At 33.5% G+C, this 24,853-nt stretch overlaps 1 protein-coding gene across 5 annotated transcripts; it reads left to right on the top strand.

Annotated features, from left to right (window-relative positions):
* The first annotated feature begins 728 nt into the window (after positions 1-728).
* LOC116777495 (large proline-rich protein bag6-like) lies at positions 729-23,404 on the top strand. Of its 5 annotated transcripts, XM_032671066.2 has the most exons (23): positions 729-856; positions 931-1,047; positions 6,661-6,778; positions 6,860-7,065; positions 7,216-7,362; positions 7,849-7,965; positions 8,850-8,893; positions 10,313-10,454; positions 10,921-11,097; positions 11,210-11,480; positions 11,958-12,137; positions 12,254-12,565; positions 13,033-13,156; positions 13,291-13,351; positions 13,698-13,781; positions 13,891-14,067; positions 14,179-14,409; positions 14,594-14,746; positions 14,870-15,336; positions 15,613-15,670; positions 21,144-21,336; positions 21,421-21,583; positions 21,719-23,404. In XM_032671066.2, exons 2-23 carry the CDS (start codon positions 985-987, stop codon positions 21,759-21,761), a joined length of 3,531 nt encoding a protein of 1,176 aa, XP_032526957.2. In that variant the 5' UTR covers positions 729-856; positions 931-984; the 3' UTR covers positions 21,762-23,404. The 5 variants fall into 5 exon arrangements, with proteins under 5 accessions (XP_032526957.2, XP_032526963.2, XP_061382570.1 ...); XM_061526586.1 differs by lacking the exons at positions 729-856; positions 931-1,047 and adding an exon at positions 5,541-6,227 and having other exon boundaries at positions 12,254-12,541; XM_032671065.2 differs by lacking the exons at positions 729-856; positions 931-1,047 and adding an exon at positions 5,544-6,227.
* Positions 23,405-24,853: the final 1,449 nt, after the last annotated feature.

Genomic DNA, 24,853 nt, shown 5'->3' with positions numbered 1-24,853 from the left:
TGAATTATTTATACTATTATTTTTATAGAGTCATTGTTTATATTCTGTTTCGAAGAGTAAAATTATTACTTCATTTAATTAATAAAATATATGCATAACAAATATAATACTGATTAAAATATAATTAGATATTAATTGTCTTCAAATTTTGTTATTTAATTTCGAAATACTTCATTTATTTATATTTTATAGGTTTAAATGGTAATTTTTAGTAATATGTAAAAGATGCTGGCAATACAAGTTTTAAAGTATTGATTGGGGTTCTGGGAATACTAGGTACAGAATTAAGGTATTTAGGTCCTGCGTAGGCAGGAACAGCCCAACATAATGCAACCGTATATCAACATCCTATCAATAAATTCTGGGCGAGCTAGATTGCGCCGTCGCCAATCAATATTATCGCGCTTGCGTTAGGATAGATGGTGTTGCTAAGACATAAAATTTTAATATTTTTTGCATAAATAAATTCGTCTGTCTGTAAATAAAAAAATATCAAACATAGGTGAGGTTGATTGATATAAAGACTGAAGTTAATATGGTATCAGTGGAATAATTTTTCAAGAAAGAATCAGATTTTTATAATATAAAAAACTACTAGGATTTCGCGAAATATCATAAAATGATATAATAATGCATAATTTAAATGATTCCAATTAAAAAAGATACTTTATTCATGATTATATCCTCCGACTTTGTCCGCAAATTAATAAATACGATTTCAGAATATGGCAACACTGCATTTTCAGTTTAACTCCATTTTCGTCTTGCGTATGGAATCACATAGTTCTGTTACCCGAGTACAGACCATCATAGATATTGCAAATTATCTTTTCATTAGAAAATTCTTTGTTTAAGCGTGCGTGCATTATAAAGTATGTTGTAATAAGAGTGTTTGTTTGGAAGTTATTAGAAAACGTTTTTGTTTTATAGTTCCATTGCGACGACCATCTACTTTGCTGAGGTTGTTCATGTTTTCTCACCAAGATGATTGAATTCACTATAAAAACGCTAGATTCCCGGGATCACCCGTTTTCCGTGGACGATGAGGTAAGAAAAAGTCTATTGTTTAATATACATTATCTTGTTAGAGATTGCTCACTGTGTTATAGTATATGTCCATAAAATCGATGCAATGATTTTTGTATCATAGAGCTGAGGCGTGGTTGTTATATTAAGACTTATGCTGCTGCTTCACTATTTTTTTTTTGTTTGACTATCTTTTCATTGCAATCATAACGATTTGTAGGTCTTTTTAATGAGCGTAACATAATAACTTTTATGATAAGTGAGTTTAGCAATAATTGCGTACTACATTCCTCTTGATAGTTGAAGTTTATTGTTGAGAAAAGATTAACACCCTAAGAGTATTTAATGTTCAGACAATTTCCATATTGCCTTTTGTGTTTTTATATATTACATACTAGACATCCCTTTATTAAATGGTGACTAACAAAAAAAAAAGTGAAAATTAACCTTAGCTCGTCAATAACAGAATCTCATGCATATTGTCAACATCAAAGTTTTGACTTTTATAATCACATATTTAAATTGGCTTAAAATTTTCAGTCAACCCCTGTTATACAAATGTTGCCAGTATCCTTAACATATCTGAAGTACAATCACTTTAATAGCAAAAGTTCAAAGTGACAAAGTATAATTCACTGTAACCAGCTGTTTAAGCACAAAAGTAAAATGTATATCAATACATTCACATAGGACATGAAAATTAAAATACTTGAATTGTATGCATATGTATAAGCACTGCAAATTGATTACATTGAATTTATCATAAAATATGAAAGTCCAAATTGAGTTCTATTGTTTCATTACCAAGTAAATGCCTAAAATACAATAATTGAATATTAATGCTGTGAAAAAAAGTCACATCTTTAATGTAAAATGGATGTTTTAAAAATTTACTTGCCAGTATTCGAACTCATAAAACACTAATTTTGGGAGACTAATAAACATAATTATATTAATTTGTAATATTTAGCAGACAGTCAAGTTCTATGCATGGCGAAGGGTATTTTAAAAATAGATTTTATTTAAATGTAATGGTTATTTTATTAGAGAACCAATTACTTAGACTTCCGCTTACAGACTGAGCTTAATACTAATACAACATAATAATGTTAACATTTATGCAACCCGAGAGGGTCTTCTTAGTACAACAATGCTTGCCTATTCTAATTATTAGAAAGATAGCCAGTGAGAAGGGTTTTGTGTATAATTCTTTAGACTATGCGCCTGGGAATGGCTCTAGGTGCCGGGTCAGCATTATGCGATGGTGACTCCTTTGTTTGAACAGATGCAACGCCTCCCTCCATAAGGTTTCAGACTTGTTTAATCAAATCCTTTTAACATTGTAGGATTTAGGTTAGGAATTTCAGGATAGGTGTTTTAAGAACATATATTAAAGGTAGGTTTACTATTGGTGCTTTCGGGAGCTTTTCATTTTCTTTTATTATGTTATGCATTTTCAGAGTCATAAATCCAATTTTCACTTCACAAGGGTCATCTAGGATGAGTATTGTGTCGGGAAATTTCATCAGAACATTAAAACATTGAACATTTCAACTCCTTAACATTTCTTCTAAAGGATTTATTAAGCCTTGTTTTATTCTTCATAGTTGAAGAAATTTGATCTTATTTGGTCTAAAAATTTAATGGCAATAAATGAAGTTAAATTTTTCATATTGTTTGCTTGAATCCTAACATCTACAAGGTTTTCAATGAAATTACTATTTATTAACTAACTTATCTAACTGGGTACAATTATAAAATTTATCTTTTAAACTTTCTATTATAGGTCTTAAAACTAATCTTTTAGCGACTGTCCACTTATCGCTGCTCACAATAGCATTACCTCTTCTTGATGGTAGCACTCCATGATGATCTTGTAGTTCTTGAAGTTGAAGGGCCTGGGACCACATCACCGGGACCAAGACCAGAACCAGCAGGTGGTACCTGTGGAGGTCCTTTAACATTCCTTATTGTGATCATTTGGTATTACAACAGGGATAATATTTTCAGAAATCGTATTAGTTACTTGAGCTTTATCATAAAGCGGTTTATCTTTGCTCTTTTAGTTAGTCCTTTTAACAAATAAAGTATCTTCTTGTTTTATTATAAAATCTGTTTCACCACCTCTTTTCTTAATGTAGTTTTCCTTAGTTTTAATAGTTTTACCAATAATTTTTTTTGTAAAAAAACTCTGTTCTTTTCACGTGTTCTTTAATTAATTTTTGCATATATATTCTTTCAAAATCTACATTAAATGTATCTCTAGCTTCAGTATGTCCGAATAATACATCGAAGGGTGTTAATCCAGTTGTTGATTACTATCAATATATATGATCATGGCTTACAATCATTCTAAGTATAGAATATGATTGTAAGCCATGATCGTCTTTGTCATTACTGAAGCTGCGTCCGTATACTTATGTTCATATTTGGCTATTCTATAAATTACTAAATTGAATGGAGTCTTTCTACGAGACCCATAGAATAAGGATTACTTGCAGTTCCTATATGTATATATATTTTATACATTATATTTAGCCATTATTCAATTCAGTACCAGGATCATCACTAATTTTAAGTGGTACTCCATAACAAGAAAAGTATTTGATTACAGTTCTTACTATTTCCGGTTTCGTTCTATTAGGAATTTCAATTGCTTGTCCAATTTTAATAAAGGCGTCAATAAACGTTAAATAATATTTTCTTTCAATAGAAAATGTATTTATGAAAATTTCCTGAAATGGCTTAGTTTGAGTTTGAGTCAATTGTTATATACTGCATATTATGTAATATAATGCATTGATATTGTCGTTATTAGGTTTAAGTCCTTCACACGTAATTGTATGTCCTAGATAAAGTACTTCTTTACGTAAGAATTCAGATTTATCTAATTAACCGTTTATTTTTAAATTCGTCTGTCTATGTCTGTCAAATACCTTCCTTAATTTGTCTATATGCTCCTCCTAAAATTTAAAATACCATTAACGTTCCGTAAATTTGATGGTAAGCTAACTCGCTGTTCACATAGGAGATAAAAATGAATAACTTTCCCGGGTGTATATACAATGGGTATAGCTGGTGTACTAGTATGAAATATTTCTTTTTTCATGTCAATCTTAGCGTCTCATTGTATAAAAAGGTCGCCTACTATTATTCCGTCGTAACGTCCGTTTACGTCATATATGTAAAATTTATTTTTCCAGGTTTTGAATACAGGTTATGAATAAAGGAATAAGAATAACTTTATCATGCCGACTAGAAGCATGAGTACTGATAACTCTAAAGGGTTCCTTATATTTATAATCGTTGAAATATTAGCTTTTTTGGGGCTAATAAATGATCTAGAACTGCCTGTATCTATCACGGAGAATATAAATATAAGGGAATTTAAGTGCATTACAATTTAAATGTATTATTTTGGGTTTCGGTAAGGGGAACTAAAAAAATAAAAATTTTCAAATCGTTCAATAATATTGCTTTTCATATCATTTTCATTAATTTCTTCATGAAAACTATGGTTGTTGTAATTATGATATTGAGACTTCGGGTCCTCAGGTTCTTTCTACTTAACAATATGCTGATTTAGGCGAAAACCTTGTCGTTTAGCAGGTGGAGCAGTTCTCTTGCTTACATCTGTGCTGTACATTGATTGTTGATGGCCATAACCAAAGGTTGTTTGAACTTAATTTTTATTAAATTGAGGTCGGTACCCATATGTATTTTGATTATACTGAGGTCGATAACCAAAATGAAATTTTATTTAATTTAATTTGTTTACTAGGAGGTATACCAAATTTAAATTTGGGATGTTCAGAGGGATTACGCTTTGAAAAATATTCAGCTTTTGGAAGCGCGAGAGTTATATCGATGCATGAAATTTACTTCCTCTAATAATAAACTTAAAGCCTGTTCAAGTGAGGTGCATACATTTAAACGAACAATTCTTAATAAATATTCGGGTAAATTATATAAAAACACATAGATGGCTAAATTATCATATATTTTATTTTACTTTCATGCAAGCTAGAATTGGGTATTGAATTGATTCTAGCATTTGACGTACGTTTAGTATGTTGCATACTGTTACAGAAATCTAGATAAGATTCGTTACTTCTTATTTTAAATATTATAAAGTTTCCATTTCGACAGCAATACATTCTTCAGAACGCGGATCACTGAAATGCTGCTCAAGGGCGGATTTAAGGCTAGGTCAAACTATTATTATATTATTATTACTGTATTGTATTTGAATTTATTCATTTTATTTTAAATCAATTAAATCTTATTATATTAATTTATATTCACTTAAAAAGAAGGGAAAAAAAATTATAACAACCTTTTAAGTTTTAAAAAGGACTCTACAATTAAATTGACACACATATCTGTGGTTTATTAGGAAAAGAATAGGTAGGAATAGCTTTAGGGTCCACTCACCACATCATCTCCCTCTTGAGTCTGAAGGCAGCAATATTTTCAGAAGACATTTATTTTTTGGTTCGGATTCCGTAGTAACGCTTAAAAAAGTTCGTCGTAGATAATTTCAATTATTTATTCGACCCGGAATGCTACCGGCTGCGCCAGTCAAGTTCTATGCATGGCGAAGGGCTTTAAAATCGACTTCAAAAAGAAGGAGGTTTCTCAATTCGACCGTATATATGCTTTTTTATGTTTGTTCGCGGATAACTACGTTGTTTATGAACCGATTTTGATGATTGTTTCATTTTTGGAAAGTAAATATTTTAAAGGTGGGCCCATGATAAGGAAACCAGGGTCTGATGAGGGCAGACCAGAGAAATCGAGAGGGACTTACAAAAATTGTAGGGGCAACGTTTTTAAATTTTTTCATTGAGTATTTTAAAGCACTACCATTTGATGAGATCTGAGGACGGAGATTAGAGACGGTCGAGGGAACTTTTCAACGATTAATAGCAGATACTTTGTCTTTCATCTTCGTTAATTTTTGTATTGATAAGAACTTTGCAGATATATAGACGGTGACTGTCATTAGGGGTGTGATGATGAAGACAGTACAGACAGTACAGTAGTTATCTTGTGTTTGGACTTAATTCACTTATATTGATGAGAACTTTGCACCTATATGGATTATAATGAAGGTCTGCAATATGGAGTATTGCTTGGATAATGGACACCATTGCTCGGTTTACCCATCACTTAAACCAAATGAAAATACGTATTACTTTGTAAGAAGTAATTTTTTTCTTCTTTTTAGTACACTGTTGAAAGTCAGTTCTTTTTGGATTTTTTTTTATAGATATTTTTTTAATATAATGGTTATTATTAGAGAACCTATAACTTAGACTGACTTAATATTGATACAGGGGGTCTTCTCAGTACTCCAATGCTTGCATATTCTAATTATTAGAAAGACAGCCAGCCAGAAGGGTTTTGTGTATAATTCTTTAGAATTTAGAATATGCGCCTGGGAACGGCTCTAATATGAAGCAATGGCAATGGATGACAATGAATTGCGTCGCTCGCTATGCATACATTTAAAGTGCCAATAGCAATATTGAGATGTTTTCTTTTTCTAAACATTTATATAATGAAAATAATAATTATAATTTAAATTTTACATATTTTTTTTTTGTATCCATTCTGTAATTTTTGTTGTAGATTACAGTGGCACAGCTCAAAGAGAAAGTGCAGGAGCAGATGGGGATTGAAATTGGACTTCAGCGCCTCATCTTTTGTGGCAGAGTTCTTGCGGATGAAAAGAAACTAGCTGACTATGGTAAGCAATAGAGGAGTATGAATACATTCAGGCATAGATTTTACTTAGTTTACAATTATTACCATGAAAATTTGTCTTTAGATGTCCATGGGAAGGTGATTCACATGGTGCAAAGGGCACCGCCATGCGTCGAAGAGCGGGAGACCTTGAGGGAGCGAGAGCGGGAGCGCGAGCGCGAGAGGGAACGTGAAAGGATGAACTCATTCACCAATCTAAATACGGATCCCATTAACTATGGAGCTGTTCATTTTAATCACATTACACAACAGCAGATAAGACGCCTTATGGTAAGAAATATTTTTGTCAAAAATTTGTCTGCAGGTGCGATTGCCTAACAGGTAAGAGTTATATGATATACAACATAGTTGTAAGGATCTAGCTAGTGCACACATATTATACATATAGTTGGCAGTTGTATAATAACAATGTCTCTCTAGGCTTTGGCATCGACTGCCCATGGTATTGAGATCGAAGAGCCACCGGGCTCCGCCCTGTCTCCTACTGGGACGCGCTTGGACTTCCTCCGCCGTCTCATCATTGAAATACGATCAACCCTCGATGCTATCATACAAAATGAAAGTAATGTAAGAAAAGTCTTGAAGCCGCTGTACACGGCTGAATTTTAAATAATTTGACCTAAAGCAAAAATTTTACACAGATGATCATTATAAGAGACATCTGTCTCCATGTAATAAATATTATGGTGTTAAGCGGAATATATTGCAGCGTGATTTGACAAAAAATATATGTATATATATATATATATATGCTTTTCAAGTTTTAAAATATTAATTTAAAATAATACTTTTCCAATCGTTGATGTGGTATAGAAAATCCTATTATTTATTTTGTAACAAAAACCCACATGAGCATTCTATGTTTCGTTCAAGTTGAATTTAATCGATTCCTTTCAATTCCTGTCCTCTCCTATTATTTAATTTTATTTTTGGAAATTTTATTACCGTCTAGCGAAAAATTTACACCAGAAAAAATTAGAGCAAAAAATTTAAAAAAAAGGGGTGATATTTATCTTGTTATATATATGAATTGTTGACATATTGTGCCTGTAGGAACCACGTAGTTTTTCAACTGAAGATCCATTGGAACCCAGAACAAGCCAGGGAGAATCTAGTTCGGTGCCAGATGAGGTGATGTGTCAAGTCCACCAAAGACCGCTTCTTTATCAGGTTGATCATAGACGCGTCTATATGGTTCTGACTGGTTGATTCTATGCACTATAATTGAATATGACTTTTTTTATTAAATGTTTTTTTTTTTAAATATGTTTAACCGAGGATCAACCAGTCCGTGCCACGTAGATAAATGATGCGCATGGCTTTTGACTTATGATTTTTATACAGTCACAAACAAATATATTTTATAGTTATAGCTTAGATATTAGTTTACAAATAGATTTTCCTTTTCATGAATATATTTTTTAAATACTTTTGATTTTGGCTGTATACATCGTCGCATAGCTAAAGTAGGTTTGATATGATGGTAAAAAAAAAGATAAAGTTGAAGCAATTTTGCGCTATAAAAATGAAATAGTGTATAATTTTCATAATTTCAATATAAAATATTAAAATTTAAGGAAATTTTATCATTTTAAGGATTCATAATATTTTTGTATGCGTCGCTTCTATAAGTATTTCTATAAGTATAGATTAAAAAAATTACATAAAAATTATTAGTACTAAACATGATTAGCTAAGCGACGATATTGAGAACTCTAAAAGCTATGTTAACATTAATGCGTTTATAAATAAATACCTACAAAAATTAAAAAAAAATATATATATAAAGATTTAAAACGCAGAAATGGGGACGCAGCAAGAGGATAAATAAAGTCAAAGCATTCTAACCCTCATTAGTATCATTATGGGATGGGACATTAACACTGCTTGGAGTTTGTGCTATGCAACTGTAAATAAAGAATGTGATAAACTTTTGAACCGGCTTTTTGGGAACGTGATTGCGGAACCGCTGTTTTTTTATAGTTTAGGCTTTGGGTTGTACTAGTTTATATTTTTTTTTTTTGTATAAAATTAATTTACATAATTTCTTACAGCTCGATCAAGGCACCGGAGGTACCCGCGAGGGTCGCGGACGCAGGTTAGTCAATAATAATAGTTGTGAATCCTTGCAAACAGTACTTACATGAATTTGATATAAGGTGTTATATCTATCAGTCAGTTGTAAATGTTTTTGATATGAAATTTTGCATTCATATAACGTTATGATAGAAAAGAAATATTTAATGTACCCGCTGGAACTAAATCAGAAAGTTCGTATAATATGCCCTCTAGATATAAATTGTACGCGTATGTATATTCTTAGCGGAGAAGTTATATTTGAATACACGTAGTTTATGAGTAATGTCTGTGTTTCAGAAGATTTACTGTTAAAAACATTACAATATTATTTCAAATGCCTGTGTACATATAATTTACAAATGTGTTCGTAAATCCCAAAGGAGAAAAATAACATGACTAAATATCCTATGTCTTTGTATTGAGAGAAACAATATAGAAAAAAACATAAATGTTAGTTGTTCTGCTTTAATTATTGATCTATTCAAACGACGTTAACATTGCTCATAAAGATACGAATGCTATAGAATGGCATGTGTCGAAGGGGTTTTGATAACATAGGGTAGGTTATTATGCAGAAATTGCGCAGCAGCCCATTGTTTTACAATCATTGATCGTGATAGAGTTTGCGCATGTGTAATTTGTTAAAGGACAAAGTTCATGAAGAGATTGAGTTTGCGCATGCGTAATTTGTTAAAGGACAAAGTTCATGAAGAGATTTGATCTCATTTATATATAAACTTAAATTGGCACAGAGCATTACACATTGACCGTTTTGAAATACTCTCAATATAATAATACTCATTTTAAATTACCCACAACAATTCATTGCATTTTAAAAATCCCCCTTAACATAGTCTGTTTTAACTATCACCTTGACATGCGAGAAGCATAATTCGTCGATCAATGATACGCAAAAAATGCCTTTCACTATTTTGGGAAAGAGCTGATACTCTTACATTACTGGACTAATGTTAAAAAAAAAAACAAAGCTAGGAACCACCGTAAGAAAACTGGTTTTGAAATGAAAACACCACATCCAAATTGGGCACACACACACACAGACTTATAGACATTGATGTCAAACTTTATTATCCCTGTTTGCGTGGAGGTTTGAAAAGAGATAGAAGATATTCTAAATTAAATTAATATATTTTTTAAGTAAGTTCAGGTTCTTTCAGGTTATGCGAAGGTTCAGGTTCAGGTTATGCGAAATTATGAGTCTAAAATCAAATCAACCTAGGAATGTGAAATATATATTTTATCTTGTATACTGTAGATTTGTCTTGTATCTTGTGTTCTGTATTTGTAGACTTGTATGGCTAGGAAAAGTATTCGTTAAAAAATTGTCTTCAATTAAACATAGGATTAGAGGCATTTGAACAATAAATATTGGCATAATTAAAATAAGAATTATTTTATATAAATATCTTTTATATAGGATTCGTCAGGCTCAGGCTGCTTACCACACGCCTCCTATTGAGTTCGGCCAGCTCGTAGCTGAGCTCCACGAGTTGCATAATGAGTTTACTCCCTTCAGGGAGGCATACATCATGACGCTAAATGAAGCCAGCGATTCGAATGTGAGTATACGAGTATACTGAAATTTCGGACGTTACGTTGGAATAACCGACATCACACCAAAAAAAATACGTTAACTTCCCCAGAACTAGAAATGTACATCAATAACTATTTATAAATCCATTAAAATTTAAAGGAGTATCATTTATAATGTTATCCAGACGTTTTTTATCCTTCATCAGGTCTTTAAAAAAAACATAGGTAGACCAGCTTAAGAACAAACTATAAAATGAAAGAAAATTCAAAATGAGTAGGTCACTAGGAAGTATTCTAAAAAGTATACAGGAAATATATTTGTATCCAGAATTGTATATTATTTGAACGAGTACATTTAAAATCCTCTTCATTTATTCTAAAAAGCAATGGTCCTTAATAATGTACATAAAAACATCTAAATTGACGAATTTTAGATGCATGTTGTGCAAAAGTTGGGTAGTATAGAAATAAAGCTGAAGAAATGTCAACCAGGTCCAGCTGACAGAGGACGTACTCCAACGTCGCCAGCGCACCGCTGATCTGGCCGCAGAGTTGTACCATAGCTTCTCTCACGCCTACCATGTCGTGAGCGATATTGGACTCATGTTGGCTCATCGCAACTCTCGTCTCATGTCGGAGGCTCTGATGCGCCACCCTTTGCCATTGCAGGTGAGTTTTCTTTAATAGAAAATCCGCCCAAAAAACTCAAAATATCAATTTTTACTAATACATCAATGATTTATATTGCCGCGTATTTTAATGATGTCAAATATGACTGTAGGCGCACATTAATGTTGTGCAAACACCCGCTAACCGTCGTCAGACAAACGCGTCTTCATCGACCGGCGCGGGTCCGTCCACCGAGAGCCCGCAACCCAGCAGTTCACAAGCCGGTAACCCGACCGTCAATATAGATATACAGCCAGATCCTATTACCTACCAAGTAGAAATAGAAACCAGGGTTCCGCTTGAAGCCACGGCTGAAAACCTGAACGATCAAATGCCGAGCCAGGAGGGTCAGGATCTGGGCGGTCGCCCACAATCTATGAACGGTAAGACATTTATTATGGGTCATGAAGGCAAAGGAGTCGCAATAATCGCTTTATACGATAACATTCAAACTTCACCCAGCTTTTGAAACACATTTTGATGCACTTAATGGATCTCTTAAGGGAAATACTATTTATACATGTACATATACTGGTTAAATCTTAGGAGATCCTAATATTGTATTTCTATATTCAAAGCACTGCCGGCTAAGATTTAATGAATGCTGTGATACTGTTCGTATGGTGTTCTGTTCTGTGTGTGGTATCGATGTAACTTTAAATGTCTAAATTGTCTTTAAAAAGTTTAGTTCAAGAATCTGTATAACATTTTGCATGATTTCTATCACTTCCCTTAATTATCTCCATTTAATTTTGTGCACTTTATTCTAACCAATTGTCCAAACGAGTTATTTTTATTTTTATTTTTACACCGTACGTAGTAGATTGTCGTCGTTATTATTATGGGACTTTTTGTTGTAGATTTTGACAGTCTGTTTAGGGGATTGGGACAACCTGGCGGTATTAGGGGAGTTGAAGTACTTATGAGTATGGAAGAGATCACTCCGGTTAATGGTACTTTCACTGCTGCAATTCCAACTCTGAACTTGCAACCGGATGTGGGAGTTACCGGAGGTAACCAACCTCTGTACGGATCACAAAGTTAGTATATATCGTTATTGTTACCAAACAATTATTGTTGTTGCTTGGTTTTTTTTTTCGCTGGCACTTTTTAAATTGGATTTTGTAGATATTAAATATTTTACACGTTTCCACAGTATATCTAGCTCAAATGCCGTGGGGTGCTGCTAATCAGGCAGCTCCGAGCGCAGATCTGTTGCAGAACATCGTGTCCTCAGTTATCAGACAGGGTCTCGTTGCTGGGATGGAGGGAGCTATGACCGCCCACGTGCAACAGGCCCATGTGCCAGGTCAAGGTCTCGGTGAAGGTCAGGTTCCAATGCAGGCGGACAACGCTCCGCCCCAACAACCCGACCCAAACCAGACACCAGCTCAAGAACAATCTCAAGAGAATCAGACCAATACCGAACAAAATACAAATCCTAGTACGCGACGCGTTCCAAGGCTGTGTATGTATTAGACAGATTTAACCCGCGTAAATTACTAACATGGAATCAAAATCACGCTCACCTGGGACAGTATTGACGGATAACTCTTGAGATAGGCTTGTTAAATGTTATGTGTCAAATTTATTCGGCTTTTAATGTTTTGCATGACAAGCCAGCATGCATTCCACTTTGCATGATTCAATTTATACAGTTTATTTTGAAAGTATCCGTCACGTATGTGTCTATTTCAGTTGTCTTATTTTTCGATCATTCCATTAAATACGTCATTTCCACTGCCTTCACAAACCGGGTACGTATTTATATAATTTAAGGCTTATACTCATTTATATTGCATAACCGACAGCTGGATATTTTGCAACTAAAGGTAGGTGAATGTTTACGAATTTGTTATTAACAACTATCATAGAAGTAACAATGTTGGTTGTATAGTATTTATTGTGTTACCAATATATATTTTTGTGTTTTAGTCACCCCTCGTCGTCAAGGCACGAACACAGCTCGCGGTCAGACGGTGTCCTTGAACAATTTGGTATACGACAGATTCCTTCAATGCGACAGTCATCACGCCCGTCGTCAGCTAACACGCCGCCGGTAATATATTTAACATAAACCTTCATATAGTATTTAAATTACAATCCTTTTTTAAAATATAACCTCACATATAATTTCCACTAAGAAAAATTGTTCCGATTTTGGATTTAATTTCAACTATTTTGTACTATCAGTGAGGAGACGTCTTTGGCCGGCGGACCTCTGCTTCGTGACGATAACAGTCAACGCGTGCAGGTTAGTCATATAATTGTACTTTTCGTAAAAAAGCTCAGTATGTAAATACTAAATTAGCCTCGTTGTTAACTTGATTGGGGCCTTGGATGAGATAGTGAGTGTTGATTGTTTAATTCTTCTAAAGCTCTTGTACTCTGCATGATTTAAATTATATATGCAACACAGCCTAAGTAACAATCGTCCTTCCTTAGTAAACGATTTCGTAAATATAATTTTCAAGTAATAAATAAAGCTAAATATTCTTTATTGTTAAAGAAGCCAGCAAAAGCATTAACTTTCGAGTGTCTATTATATTTTTTAAACAAATTACCTGTAACTTAATATTGCCATATTGATTTATTTTTAGAATAACGTGGAGACCTTGTACGAACGTTTCGACAGGAGCGCCATTAATGAAGAGTCTCTCATGATAGCTACTATGGTCACTCTGGTAAGTAGTTTTAATAATGCTGGTTTAAACTAAAAACTTGTTTTCAGATTGAAGTAAATTACTAAAATAACAAGTAATAGTCACTTATAAAAATGTACGTATCAAACAGCGTGAGGCCATATCGTTCACCGGGGGTCGAACTCTGGTCCCGGACGAATTGCAACCACTGCGCTATCGTCTCCAAGTGTACATGCGCGATCTCATGCAGGGCGAGTACGAGGTTGGCACGCAAAGCCACCTCGCTGATCTGATATTCGAGCGCCACGCCGAATTTATTAACCGCGTTGTGAGTATATTCAATTATAATAAACATAAGATATGTATTGTATTGGGAATAAAATATAATAATATATGATATGTAATACGAAATACAATAATATATGACAATTTTATATAGACTGCTATAACGCCGACTCGTCCCAACGTGGATGTGACTGCTTCAATGAAGGCTGTGTTCCTACGTTTCCTGAATGAGGCTATGACGGTGCTGGATATTGAGAACATTGAAGTATTTTCTCGTCGCTTCCGGATCGTGTACCCGAGGCTTTTCTACGAACTATGCGGAGTCATCTCTTATTGTTGCTTGGAGGGTGTTGAGGGTCTTAAGAAGATATACCGCTCTTTCTTGGTAAAGATTTATTAATTAAACAAATTATATTATGTTTCTAATCCTTGGTGTTTATTAACTATGACTTATAAATACATTACATGAGACAACTTCTTAACATTCTCGTGGTTTATGTCCGTAATTAAAACTTTAATTACGATATTATAAAAAAAGTAATATAATTATGTACCTATGTTATTTTTAGACGGAATTGCTGCAGAATGTTGGAGAACCAGTACGTGATCTTCTCTATAGCCTGTCGATGGAGAACTTGAATGCTGCGATCTGCCGCATTGAACATAACAGGCTCCACTTCGCACAGTTCATACGTCGCAAGGAACAGCAGCCTTCCACATCGGTATTATACACATTATATGCAATTCATATGAAAAATAAGACATAATCGCTTCGTCTGATTATAAATGTTATTAAGGATGTTTTACTCAACGTAGTTATTAAATTTATGCATGTTATTATGCAGACCGCGATCGTAATGATGAATGAGCCGTGTACTACAATGGACGTGTCACCTCGGCCCGAGCCGGTGCCGATGTCTCCACGTGATGATAATGCTGATTCAGAGGAATCAGATGCACCAGTGGCCGGCTGCGACCGCAAGGAGGAATCCTCGTCGGACATGTCGTCCAAAGACGAATCTTCGTCTGATAATTCACCGAAGGGCGAGACGTCACGCGATCAGCACAGAAGGGACGAGTCCAGGAGACATCATTCATCGAGAGTCGATTCACTCTCGCCAGTTTTGTTTGGCGCAACACGGAAGCCGTGGACATTAAAGAATTCAAACAAGAAGACGCCTTCAAAATTCCCCAAGACGTCTACGCCGAGGGAGCAACTCGCTCAGCCGACGACACCGCTGCAGGGTGCACCTAATGTCACACTCGTCAGATATGGAGCACCCAGAGTTACGAGTGGTTTACGTCACCGCAAGTAAATATATTATTTATTTATTAAAAAAACATACAGCTTATGTTACAATAAATTATTTCGGTAGGATAAAAACAATTTGCCAGAACAGTGTCCACAGTTATCTTGGCAATTATAGATAAATGATGACAAATTATTTTATATATAGATAACAATATTCATTATTATCTAAAACAGTATCAAACGATGATATCATTGAAATAAAATATTTCGTAATTCCTATACTATTGTTATTAAAACAGATACAATTAATGGAATGGATTTTCTTTTTTTTTTCAGGGTGAATCGAGCTAACAAATCAGGCTCTGGTTCTAAGCCAGATGCCTCTGGATTATTCGTAAGTATTTATTCTGGTTACGGTTTGAGATCAGATGAAATGAAATTAACACAACCCATACGGTCTTATTCATAAAAAATGTTTGAAGGTTTAAAGGCGATCATAAACTTCAATACTGGGACAGATACATTGAATATTTGTAATACGAATACAAAATGAGAAATACTTTTAATATTTTATATTTCGAATAGTATTATTTTTAAAAATATTATAATATAAATAAATAGTTTTTTATTTTAATAGAATATAATAAAAAAAATTCCCAAATTTACCGAATCTTGTGAATCCCTATGAATGACTGTGGGGTTAAAGACAGGATGTAAAAGAAGATCTTTGTGAACTGGTAGAAGAGAAATCTGTTAAATAATTATTTACTTTACTTGGAAAACCTGTTTTTGAAATAGGTATTTTGCATTTTGTATGCGTATTTATTTAAAAAAAATTAAACTATTAACAAATGTGAAGTGGTATATTTAAATATTTTTAAGAATTATCTGTCAACAGCCTTATTAAACCTTCAATAAAATTCATAATAGGCAGTGGTCCGATGGCATTTTTGGGAATGTTAATACAAAGTAGAATATTTACATTTGGTACATTAATTTCAATATAAAAAAAAATCTTAATATATTTTATGCTATTTATTCTAAGATACTGTTTATCCTCTCTAAAATTCCAAAAAAAAATGACAGCGGATTACTAAAATATGACATTTGGTGAAGGCAATAGTATTTGCTCTTAAGAATAATATTGGACATACACCACGAAACCTACAGAGAAAGCAAACTTCAAAACCGATAAAAAAACTTCAGCCAAAGGTTCTGTGACAAATGAAAATGCATTTAGTTTAGGTTTTAAATCTATTTGGCCATGATTCTATGGATTTGTAAAAAGTTTTTCTCTGAGAAGTATCACAACGTGATCCAAGATTGATACGCTTTGGAGTTTTCACTCCTTTTTCACAAAATTGTAGTTTTGTGACTCCTTGATAAGACACGCCCTCACCAAACCATCACTGACGCAGGATGACGTTGTACATTTACCATCACTTGGGCAGTTATTTTACAAATATGAGCGTACACCTTACCATTGTACCTATTGTAGTGTTCTTCAATCATGAAAACTTAGTTTTTTTTTGCCAGTTAACAGGATTTTTCTTTGCCAGTCATATGCGTATCGAGACAGAAGGCGTTTTGATCGATCTACCCTCTCTAATTGTAAATATTGATTTAGGATATGTCCTTTAGTTCTTGTGTTACAATACGACACAGAGTTTTAATATAAGATTTTCTGCGTCATATTGAGGTTTCGACGAACTTTGGCTTTAATAATATAAATAGCCTTTGCAGTTGTAACAACACCCGGCCGCTTCGATTTTTTCTGGTCTTTGGAAGACGAAGTGTTGTTGTATCTGTTGATAGTAAGATACAGCTGACACCAAGTTTTTCAAGTAGCTCCATGCCCACTTTGTGCCAGGTGATATGTGAAATAAGGCAAAATGGAACGACGTTTTTAAAACAATGCAGGTGTTCAAAATTCAAAATATTTAAAAAGTAAAAAAAAAGTAACAGTGTTTATGACCTGACTTGTTATATATTTGTACCCTGAATAACTAAGCGGTCGGCCTCTTTTTCACATATTTTTTATTAATTTAATTCTTTGCTACTTTTCATTATGCTACAATATTCTTAATTTCATGTCTGACATCAAAAATATCTAAAGTAATCGAATAATACAACTTGCTTAGTGTTATTATCAACAGTATATATAGATTGAGTATCCATAAATATTTACACACTATAGTGTTAACCTTGGTTATTGCATGAAAAACGGGCGACGCTTCGTGTGTGTTCTGACGATGCAAACTTATTAAGACCAACCAAATTAATAAATGTCTAAACATTTCATGAAAAATACAAAAAAAAAACAATTGTCACTGGTTTGGGTTCGAACCCACGACCTAAGCGATCAGTGTTGATGCTCTAACTAACCAACAGAGCTATCAACTATGTCCCGCGGGAGTTAGTCTGTTTCTTGATAAACGTTTACATTTAATAAACTTCAATGTACTAAAACATTTTAGTATTTAAAGTGACTACAATATTTGTTAAATGAGTGACGACATATTTAAACACTTTGTGTTTTGAAACCACCCAGAACAAATCAGCATAATATATTCGAGTTCAATCTGAGCACCCGAAAACTTATTTTATTGTTTGGAGCACTTGTACTCTGTCTGTCTGCGTACCGTTCTTATTCCGAGTGCATTGAGACTTGAATCGTTTGTAATTTACACTCTCGAGCGACTATTTAAACTGTCACCTTGTGCTTCGGCTCGTGCCTCGTCTCGCGACTCGTACGCGAGTGTAAATCCTGGGTTATGATAATGTAATGAAAAAATTAGCAACAAATAATTAGAAGATAATTTAACATAAAAACACGGTCACTATAATAAGATGGAACCATATTTAAGTTATAAGTCACACAATCTTATTATTGTACTTGTATAGATTGAGATTTATCAATGGCTCATTATTGATAATTCTCTTATAAAAGTTTATTTTGTAGTTTGTAAGAACATGACATTTTTTATGAATAAGACCGTTGCATTATTACTAACATTAGTTATCCCAATTTTGAGAGAGATTTTGCCCCCATATATTCATTGAATTCATTTGCCATTAACAATTGCTAATACACTTAATTTAAATTGTAAAAAAACTAAATCAAAATTACACTGTGTTTGGTCATGTTACATGCAAAACAGTAGTATTTCACTTTGTTTGTTGAGGACACTTGAAAATTATTTGTTTGTCATTTTTTACGTTTCATTCCTTATTCTCACACCGCATTCACGAGTGGGTTTTTTTTTTGGTTTATGACGTGGTTGTGTTAAATGCGCTTATTAAATATTGTTTGTCTTACATACACCCATTTAGGTGTATATTTATTTAGAAAAATCGGAGTGATCAGTGAAAATGATACGTGTGTGACTTATTTGATTTTACTATCTCCATCAAGAGAAGAAATTGGCACTTCATAAGTGTTGTATAATATTTTTGAAATTTTTGAGTTACTGGATAAGTGGAAGACTTTTTTTTATACCATTCACTATACATAACCTACCTACCTCACCTATATATAGTTATATACCCCACTTTTGTGTATAGACAGTTACTATTGACAAACCTCTGAGGTTTTCTGGAGAGGAATTGAGTCATTCTTATTTAACCTGAAACAACTTCGCCTACGAAACCTTCTCTTCACAGTAAAGGCCTATTCAAGTTCTTCTTATCGTGGAAATATATTTCCGTTTTGTTGCACAATCTTTTTTACTGAAGCTTCGTTCGAGCCGTGGTAAGAAGATAGAAGCACTAGCACAATATAGCTTACTTTTACGAAGCGCTTTAATTTGTTTTGCGCTTTTAACTGTCTAAATAAGGTGCTGGAACTTTAAAGATCAAGATTGCAACAGTGTGATCTTTTATTAGAAGTAATAAGTATTTAACTTAATGAATAATAAAGATTTTATGTATTAAACATGTGGCCAGTGATTGGGAAGTATTAGGTGAATTGTAGCAACAAAGGAAATAAGAAAAGCCCCAATACATATGTTATACCCTCGATATGAAAAAAGCTGCAGACGTTAAAAGTCGCAATATAGTGGACATTTTAGAGTTAATAAAAAATAAAAACGGTTGGTTTCTAATGTTTTCTATCCTTAGAAGAGAGAAACATTAAAGTATGAGTAAAAATTTTTAACTTTGCCACTCTAATTGAGGCTTAAAGCATATTTTATTAAGAGACACTAATGTACAGAAACTACACGTAAGAATCTGCAGAAAATCACTTAGTAGAAATAGCGATAAAAGCAGATTAAAAAAAAACTGTATTGGAAAATGATTATTGTAGGCGCACACATACGGAAATAAAATAAAGAAAGATAGCGAATTCAAAATTACTTGACACCGGGTTAAGAGCCTTGGAGCCGTTCAAAAACACCGAAAAATAATTATTCGGAATAAAAAATAAGAAAACTATAAATATATAATAAATATATTTTAGAATTTGAGAAAGTCAGAATATAAAGATCACTATAAAGGAACTAGAAGAAGGTTATAGAATGTTATTGAAACTTGAACTCTTGAAGTCTCACTTGGACCTTTGTGGGAATACGTTGGAATATTTCAGCAAGAAATCGTAAACATGGGTCATCAAGTTCTGTTCGATCCAGAGATATTAGGAGACTAGTGTTTGTTCATCAATTGAGAGAATGGTCTACGATTCAAGAAGAAAATCAGCTTATGCTCAGAAAAAAAATGTGTATTAATGTTATTTCATAGAGAACCTCTTTAATAAAACTTTGTGTTTCGAATTAAGTCGTCAACTTATTTTTTCCCAATCACTATCAAAACAAGAAGAAAAGTAGGATGAAAATTAACGACGCGTTGCCAAAATGATATAAGATTTAGCTTCAGTATTAATATTCCATCGTAAGTTACTGGACGCTCTTTTTTGTTGAAGACCAAACAGTTTTATTTTAAATATAAAACAGTGTAATTTTTATCGAGAACGTCTTGTACATATGTACTGAAATTTTATAATGACTAATTCCCATAATTTAGTTTATTTTAATATGATATTAAAATAAACTTATTTCTCTATATAGTAGCTTGACCGCAACAGGATTGCTGTTGTTGGCCTTAAGGTAATAAAAACTCGATATTTACATTCGGTGTTTTTCTTTCAATTTGATGTATCTGTATCCAAAAGAGGGTTTTTCAAAATTTTAACGTGGTTGCCATGGAAATGATGGGGTTTTCTGTCAACTTGGCTGTGTATAAGATTGCGCTTGTAGCTTATAAGTATGTTAATTTGCATCGATTTATTGATTTTATATAATTTATTAATGTAATCGTGCTTTCAAAACGTCAGCTAAATTCTGTGATATAATTTTAATTTTAGGCAGCTTGTAGTAGTGCGAACTGTATTTTGATATAAATTACAAAAAAATGAGATAATGCACTGCATTGAAGGCAAATAAAGTCGTGTGTCTAAAATTAAGTTCGTAGAACGTCATTTCAGTGCGATATTAGATTAATAGTTTTTAAACGTTGTCGTGTTTGGTAACAGCTTTTGCTTTCTTAGTTGCAGCAAAGAGCCTTTATAAAAAAATCCGGTTTATAATGAATAAAAAGTATAAAAAAATAACAATATTGCTCCACCGCTTCACCAAGTGTAAATATCAATAAAAGAAATCACAAGCATTCAAATTATATGTGAACTTTCATGCCGTAACATCAAAAAGTGCATTAGATCATATACATAAAACACCATCAGACGGCAATGTGAGATCGATTGGCAGTAACAGTGTTACCCGATATGATGATTTGGTTACAGTTTAGCTGGGTGTAGTATCGTGTTTGTTTTCAAAGTTTTGGTTGGTGCGGGTTTTATTTCGAATATATTGTAGGTACCACCTGAGTCGATAGCGCAACATTGGGGCGAAGAATGGGTGCCAACTTTCACCCGTGATGTACAGGAGCAGGAACATCGTGATACCGCTGAGCCCTACAGTGATGCCTACCTTTCGGGCATGCCTCCGAAGAAACGTAGATGCGTGCGACAGTCGCGACCTCCTACGACACTGAACGCGTTCATCGCTGGTAAAATATATACATATATGTTTATTGATTTCATGTATTTTTTTATATTATTGTGTTTTTGTAACAAATGTTTTTGCGTTCCAGAGAGCGTGAACGAGGTATCGTCTCTGGGCAGCGTCCAGGGCGAGGAGCTGAGGGCAGCGTTTCGCGAGCACATGAGATGCATCGCCCGCGAGCGCGCTGCCGTCTCCGAGGATTACGAGCCGCGCCGGTTCGTCGCCACTGCACGCTTCCTCAACCAGACCAGGTAATATAAACTAGCTATAAATACTGTCAATACTACATAGCAGTCTATGGTACTAATTATAGTACCGTGAAGCCTCCTATACTTTTTCATGGATTTTATTCTGTGACTAATATTCGTTTCATATATATATTCCAGGACGAGTACGCGGAAGTCGCCAGAACGCAGCAGCTCTAATTAATAAAAGGATTCGGCATCATTATTTAGCTCGGTGGTATCAAGTTAAAAAGTTAAACATCACAATATAATATTGAAACAAACAGTCATTTGTATTGTAAAGAGATATCTATTCTGATCTTTCAACTTTCTCTTCAAAATACATCAACATGTGGACTGATGTATGGTATAGCTAATATACCGTTATATTTCTTTTGATGACCGTTTTAAGAAAGTTGTGTATAAAATAAGAAGCGGGAGGACAGGGTATTATTATATGTATATGAATTGGCACTAAAAATAATATGTATCGGAGCCCTGTCGATTGTCAAAATAATTATATTTATGGTATAATATAACAAAATTTACATTATAATATATGATCGGGTCAAAGTCGCACGTCCATAGCTGTTTCGTACGATCCTAAGTCGAACGGTCCGTATTGAGGTCTATTATTTGTCTTTCCTTTCTTATATATATATATATTTTTATAATTCTAAAAACTTAACTTTTTAACTTGTCGCCCATTAATATATGTTTGTGTAAGTTAGTATCAGGGACAGCCTAAGGCGGAAATTGCTCGACATTGTGGCATCGTGTTGCGTACATGGACTATAAACACTACATGTTATATTGATGTTGACTATACAATTTCTTATAAATGTCGTACGTACGTACAATTTGATCTTAATGTATTAATTATAAACATGTTCACGTAATCTGATGCATATTCGATATTTGAAAATACTTTGTCTATTGATGATTATTAAATCGTTTGAATGTCACATTAGGTCGGCATATCAATATTTCCCTAACCCTGATATCCCCTTAGTTTATAATTACATCTGTGTTTACAAAAATATATTTGTCCGTATGTTTAAATAATTAAAGAGGAAAAAAAAAATAGTTGTGTAGTGTTTTTTGATGGACGAGATCCATTCAGTCATACGTATAGCAATCAAATATATTGAAGTATATAGAATAGGATGTACGGTAGTTGCGGAAAATTGTAACGCAAATCGCCGGCCTAACACAGTACTTAAAGCTTGACTTAAATATCTCACGGACATATTTTTTGTCTAGTCTTTGTACTAGTCTAGGATCCCTCACGAAAATATCATCCAATTCGCCTGTAACAAAACGATCGGCGTTCCAATCTTCCGCATTATTTAATTTCACTAGTGAAAATATATCCTTCATAATTATTAAATATTTTGATGTATGATAGAATAGTATCGATGTCTTAAATATTTCGAGCTCAATGAAACTAATTTATGGTGTAATTATAATATTGTTAATTTTTATTTTGTTATTGTATTAAAAATTAATTTGCGAATTACTTTGTTATCATTTGTCGGATGTATTTGATTTGATGGGTTTTAGTATGTTGGCGGGATGCCGTTTTTTTCATCTAATATGGTACTTCATAAATATTAAGTTTCTACATGTTGTTAGTACTTAATAAATGAATTAGATCAGATTATTAAGAAATGTGATGAATTCAATGTCTTTAGATTCGATTCAAATTATGCTTATCTATACTTGATGGAGATATAGTTTTAGATTTACATTAAATAAAGCTGTTATGTTGTCACTTGCTTTTTAAAAGATAGTAAGTAAAATTTATGCATGTGTCTCACATAAGTAAAAATAAAATAATTAAGGACATCTACTGCTCTTTTATTTCGTCTTTTCACTAATTGGGTCAGTCAATTTAATGTTTAATTAATCCCACAGCATCTATGATAATACCTAGTCTTTTACTTTTGAAATTAATCAATGGTTTTTCCGTAGACATATTCTAAGGATTTTCAGATGTTCATATGTTACATATTGTTGCAAACAATTGTTAATAATACTTAGTTTCTTGTAGACACACTTTGAGCAACTTAGTACGTGACTGTTTTTCTCGTTAAAACTAAATTTTCTAACTACGTGGCGCCATCTGGCCGTACTAATTATAACCCCTACTATACTTTAACCCTTAGGATTATTTTTATGACTGATTATAATTAATTGTAATAGGGAATGGCTTCATTTCACTGAACTGTACAATTACAGTATTAATCTGTATTTGAAAACTATAAATACTGGCTTTGGCCACTTTTTGGGACATTATTTGGGCCATTATTGTAAGAACATTGAAAAAAAATCTGAAACTGTTCTTCGAACATACAGTATCAGTGATTGTCCGACGATGTGTGCCAACTTTTGCATTTCAGTCATAAAATATCATAGTAAATTCTCTATCAGCTATTGTCTTAAGTTTTTTTATAAGCATTAATCTAAATCAAATATTTCGATACATTGCTGGATGAATAACTTGAGCTGAATAGCTTAACTGTTATGACACGTCACTTACAGTGTTCATCATCATCATCATCAGCCTATAGGAGCCCACTGCTGAACAAAGGTCTCTTCTCACATGGAGAAGGTTAGAGCGTTAATCACCACGCTTGCTCAAGACGGGTTGGCGATTTCAATCTTATAATATGAAATTATAAGACCAGGTTTCCTCACGATGGTTTTCTTCACCGTCCGTCAGTGGTGTCTAAATACTCTTAGAAAGTACATATGATTCGGTAAAGATCACATTGGTACTTGCCAGGTTTCGAGCCCGCGCCCACACGCATGAGAGGCGGGCCTTTTAACCTCCAGGCCACCACGACTTACTTACTTACTTACAGTGTTGTTAACTGCTAAATGAAAGCAACTCAATTTCTGCGCTTGTTTTCGGAGCCCAGTGGTACATAGTCTTCTCAAAAACATTCTTATAATGACCTTGACCCCGCATATGTGTTTTTCTTAGCCTAAGGTGTGAATCTGCATGGTGATGTTCATCTCTATCTTATAATATCTATCTTAATAATTTCTCAGGTTCCAGCAACCAGTGTACCAAGTGCGTATTACGAGTGTATATTGCAAATGTATAAAGATTTTTTGTGAGGCCTGCAAGATATTTTGGCAGAATTACTCTGGTACGCTCCCATTTTTTTCTGCTTCCGTATTTAAAAGTTTCACCCCCTTGTTTTTCGCTTCGATAGCTTACGGTGGACTTAGGTTACTTACCCCCTTTTGTCTAGCACCAACCCTCATCCTACTAAATTCGGGCTCCGA

The sequence above is a fragment of the Danaus plexippus genome, chromosome Z (assembly GCF_018135715.1).
Source record: "Danaus plexippus chromosome Z, MEX_DaPlex, whole genome shotgun sequence".
Classification (NCBI taxonomy): Eukaryota; Metazoa; Arthropoda; class Insecta; order Lepidoptera; family Nymphalidae; genus Danaus; species Danaus plexippus.
This window is presented reverse-complemented; position numbering and strand designations above follow the sequence as displayed.

Bases quoted from the DNA above. Each gene is read 5' to 3' on its own strand.
- LOC116777495 (XM_032671065.2), top strand. From the start codon at position 6,135: ATGAAGGTCTGCAATATGGAGTATTGCTTGGATAATGGACACCATTGC. The intron at 11,481-11,957 runs GTAAGACATTTA...TTTTTGTTGTAG, and splicing joins TCGCCCACAATCTATGAACG to ATTTTGACAGTCTGTTTAGG. The intron at 13,352-13,697 runs GTTAGTCATATA...ATTTATTTTTAG, and splicing joins ATAACAGTCAACGCGTGCAG to AATAACGTGGAGACCTTGTA.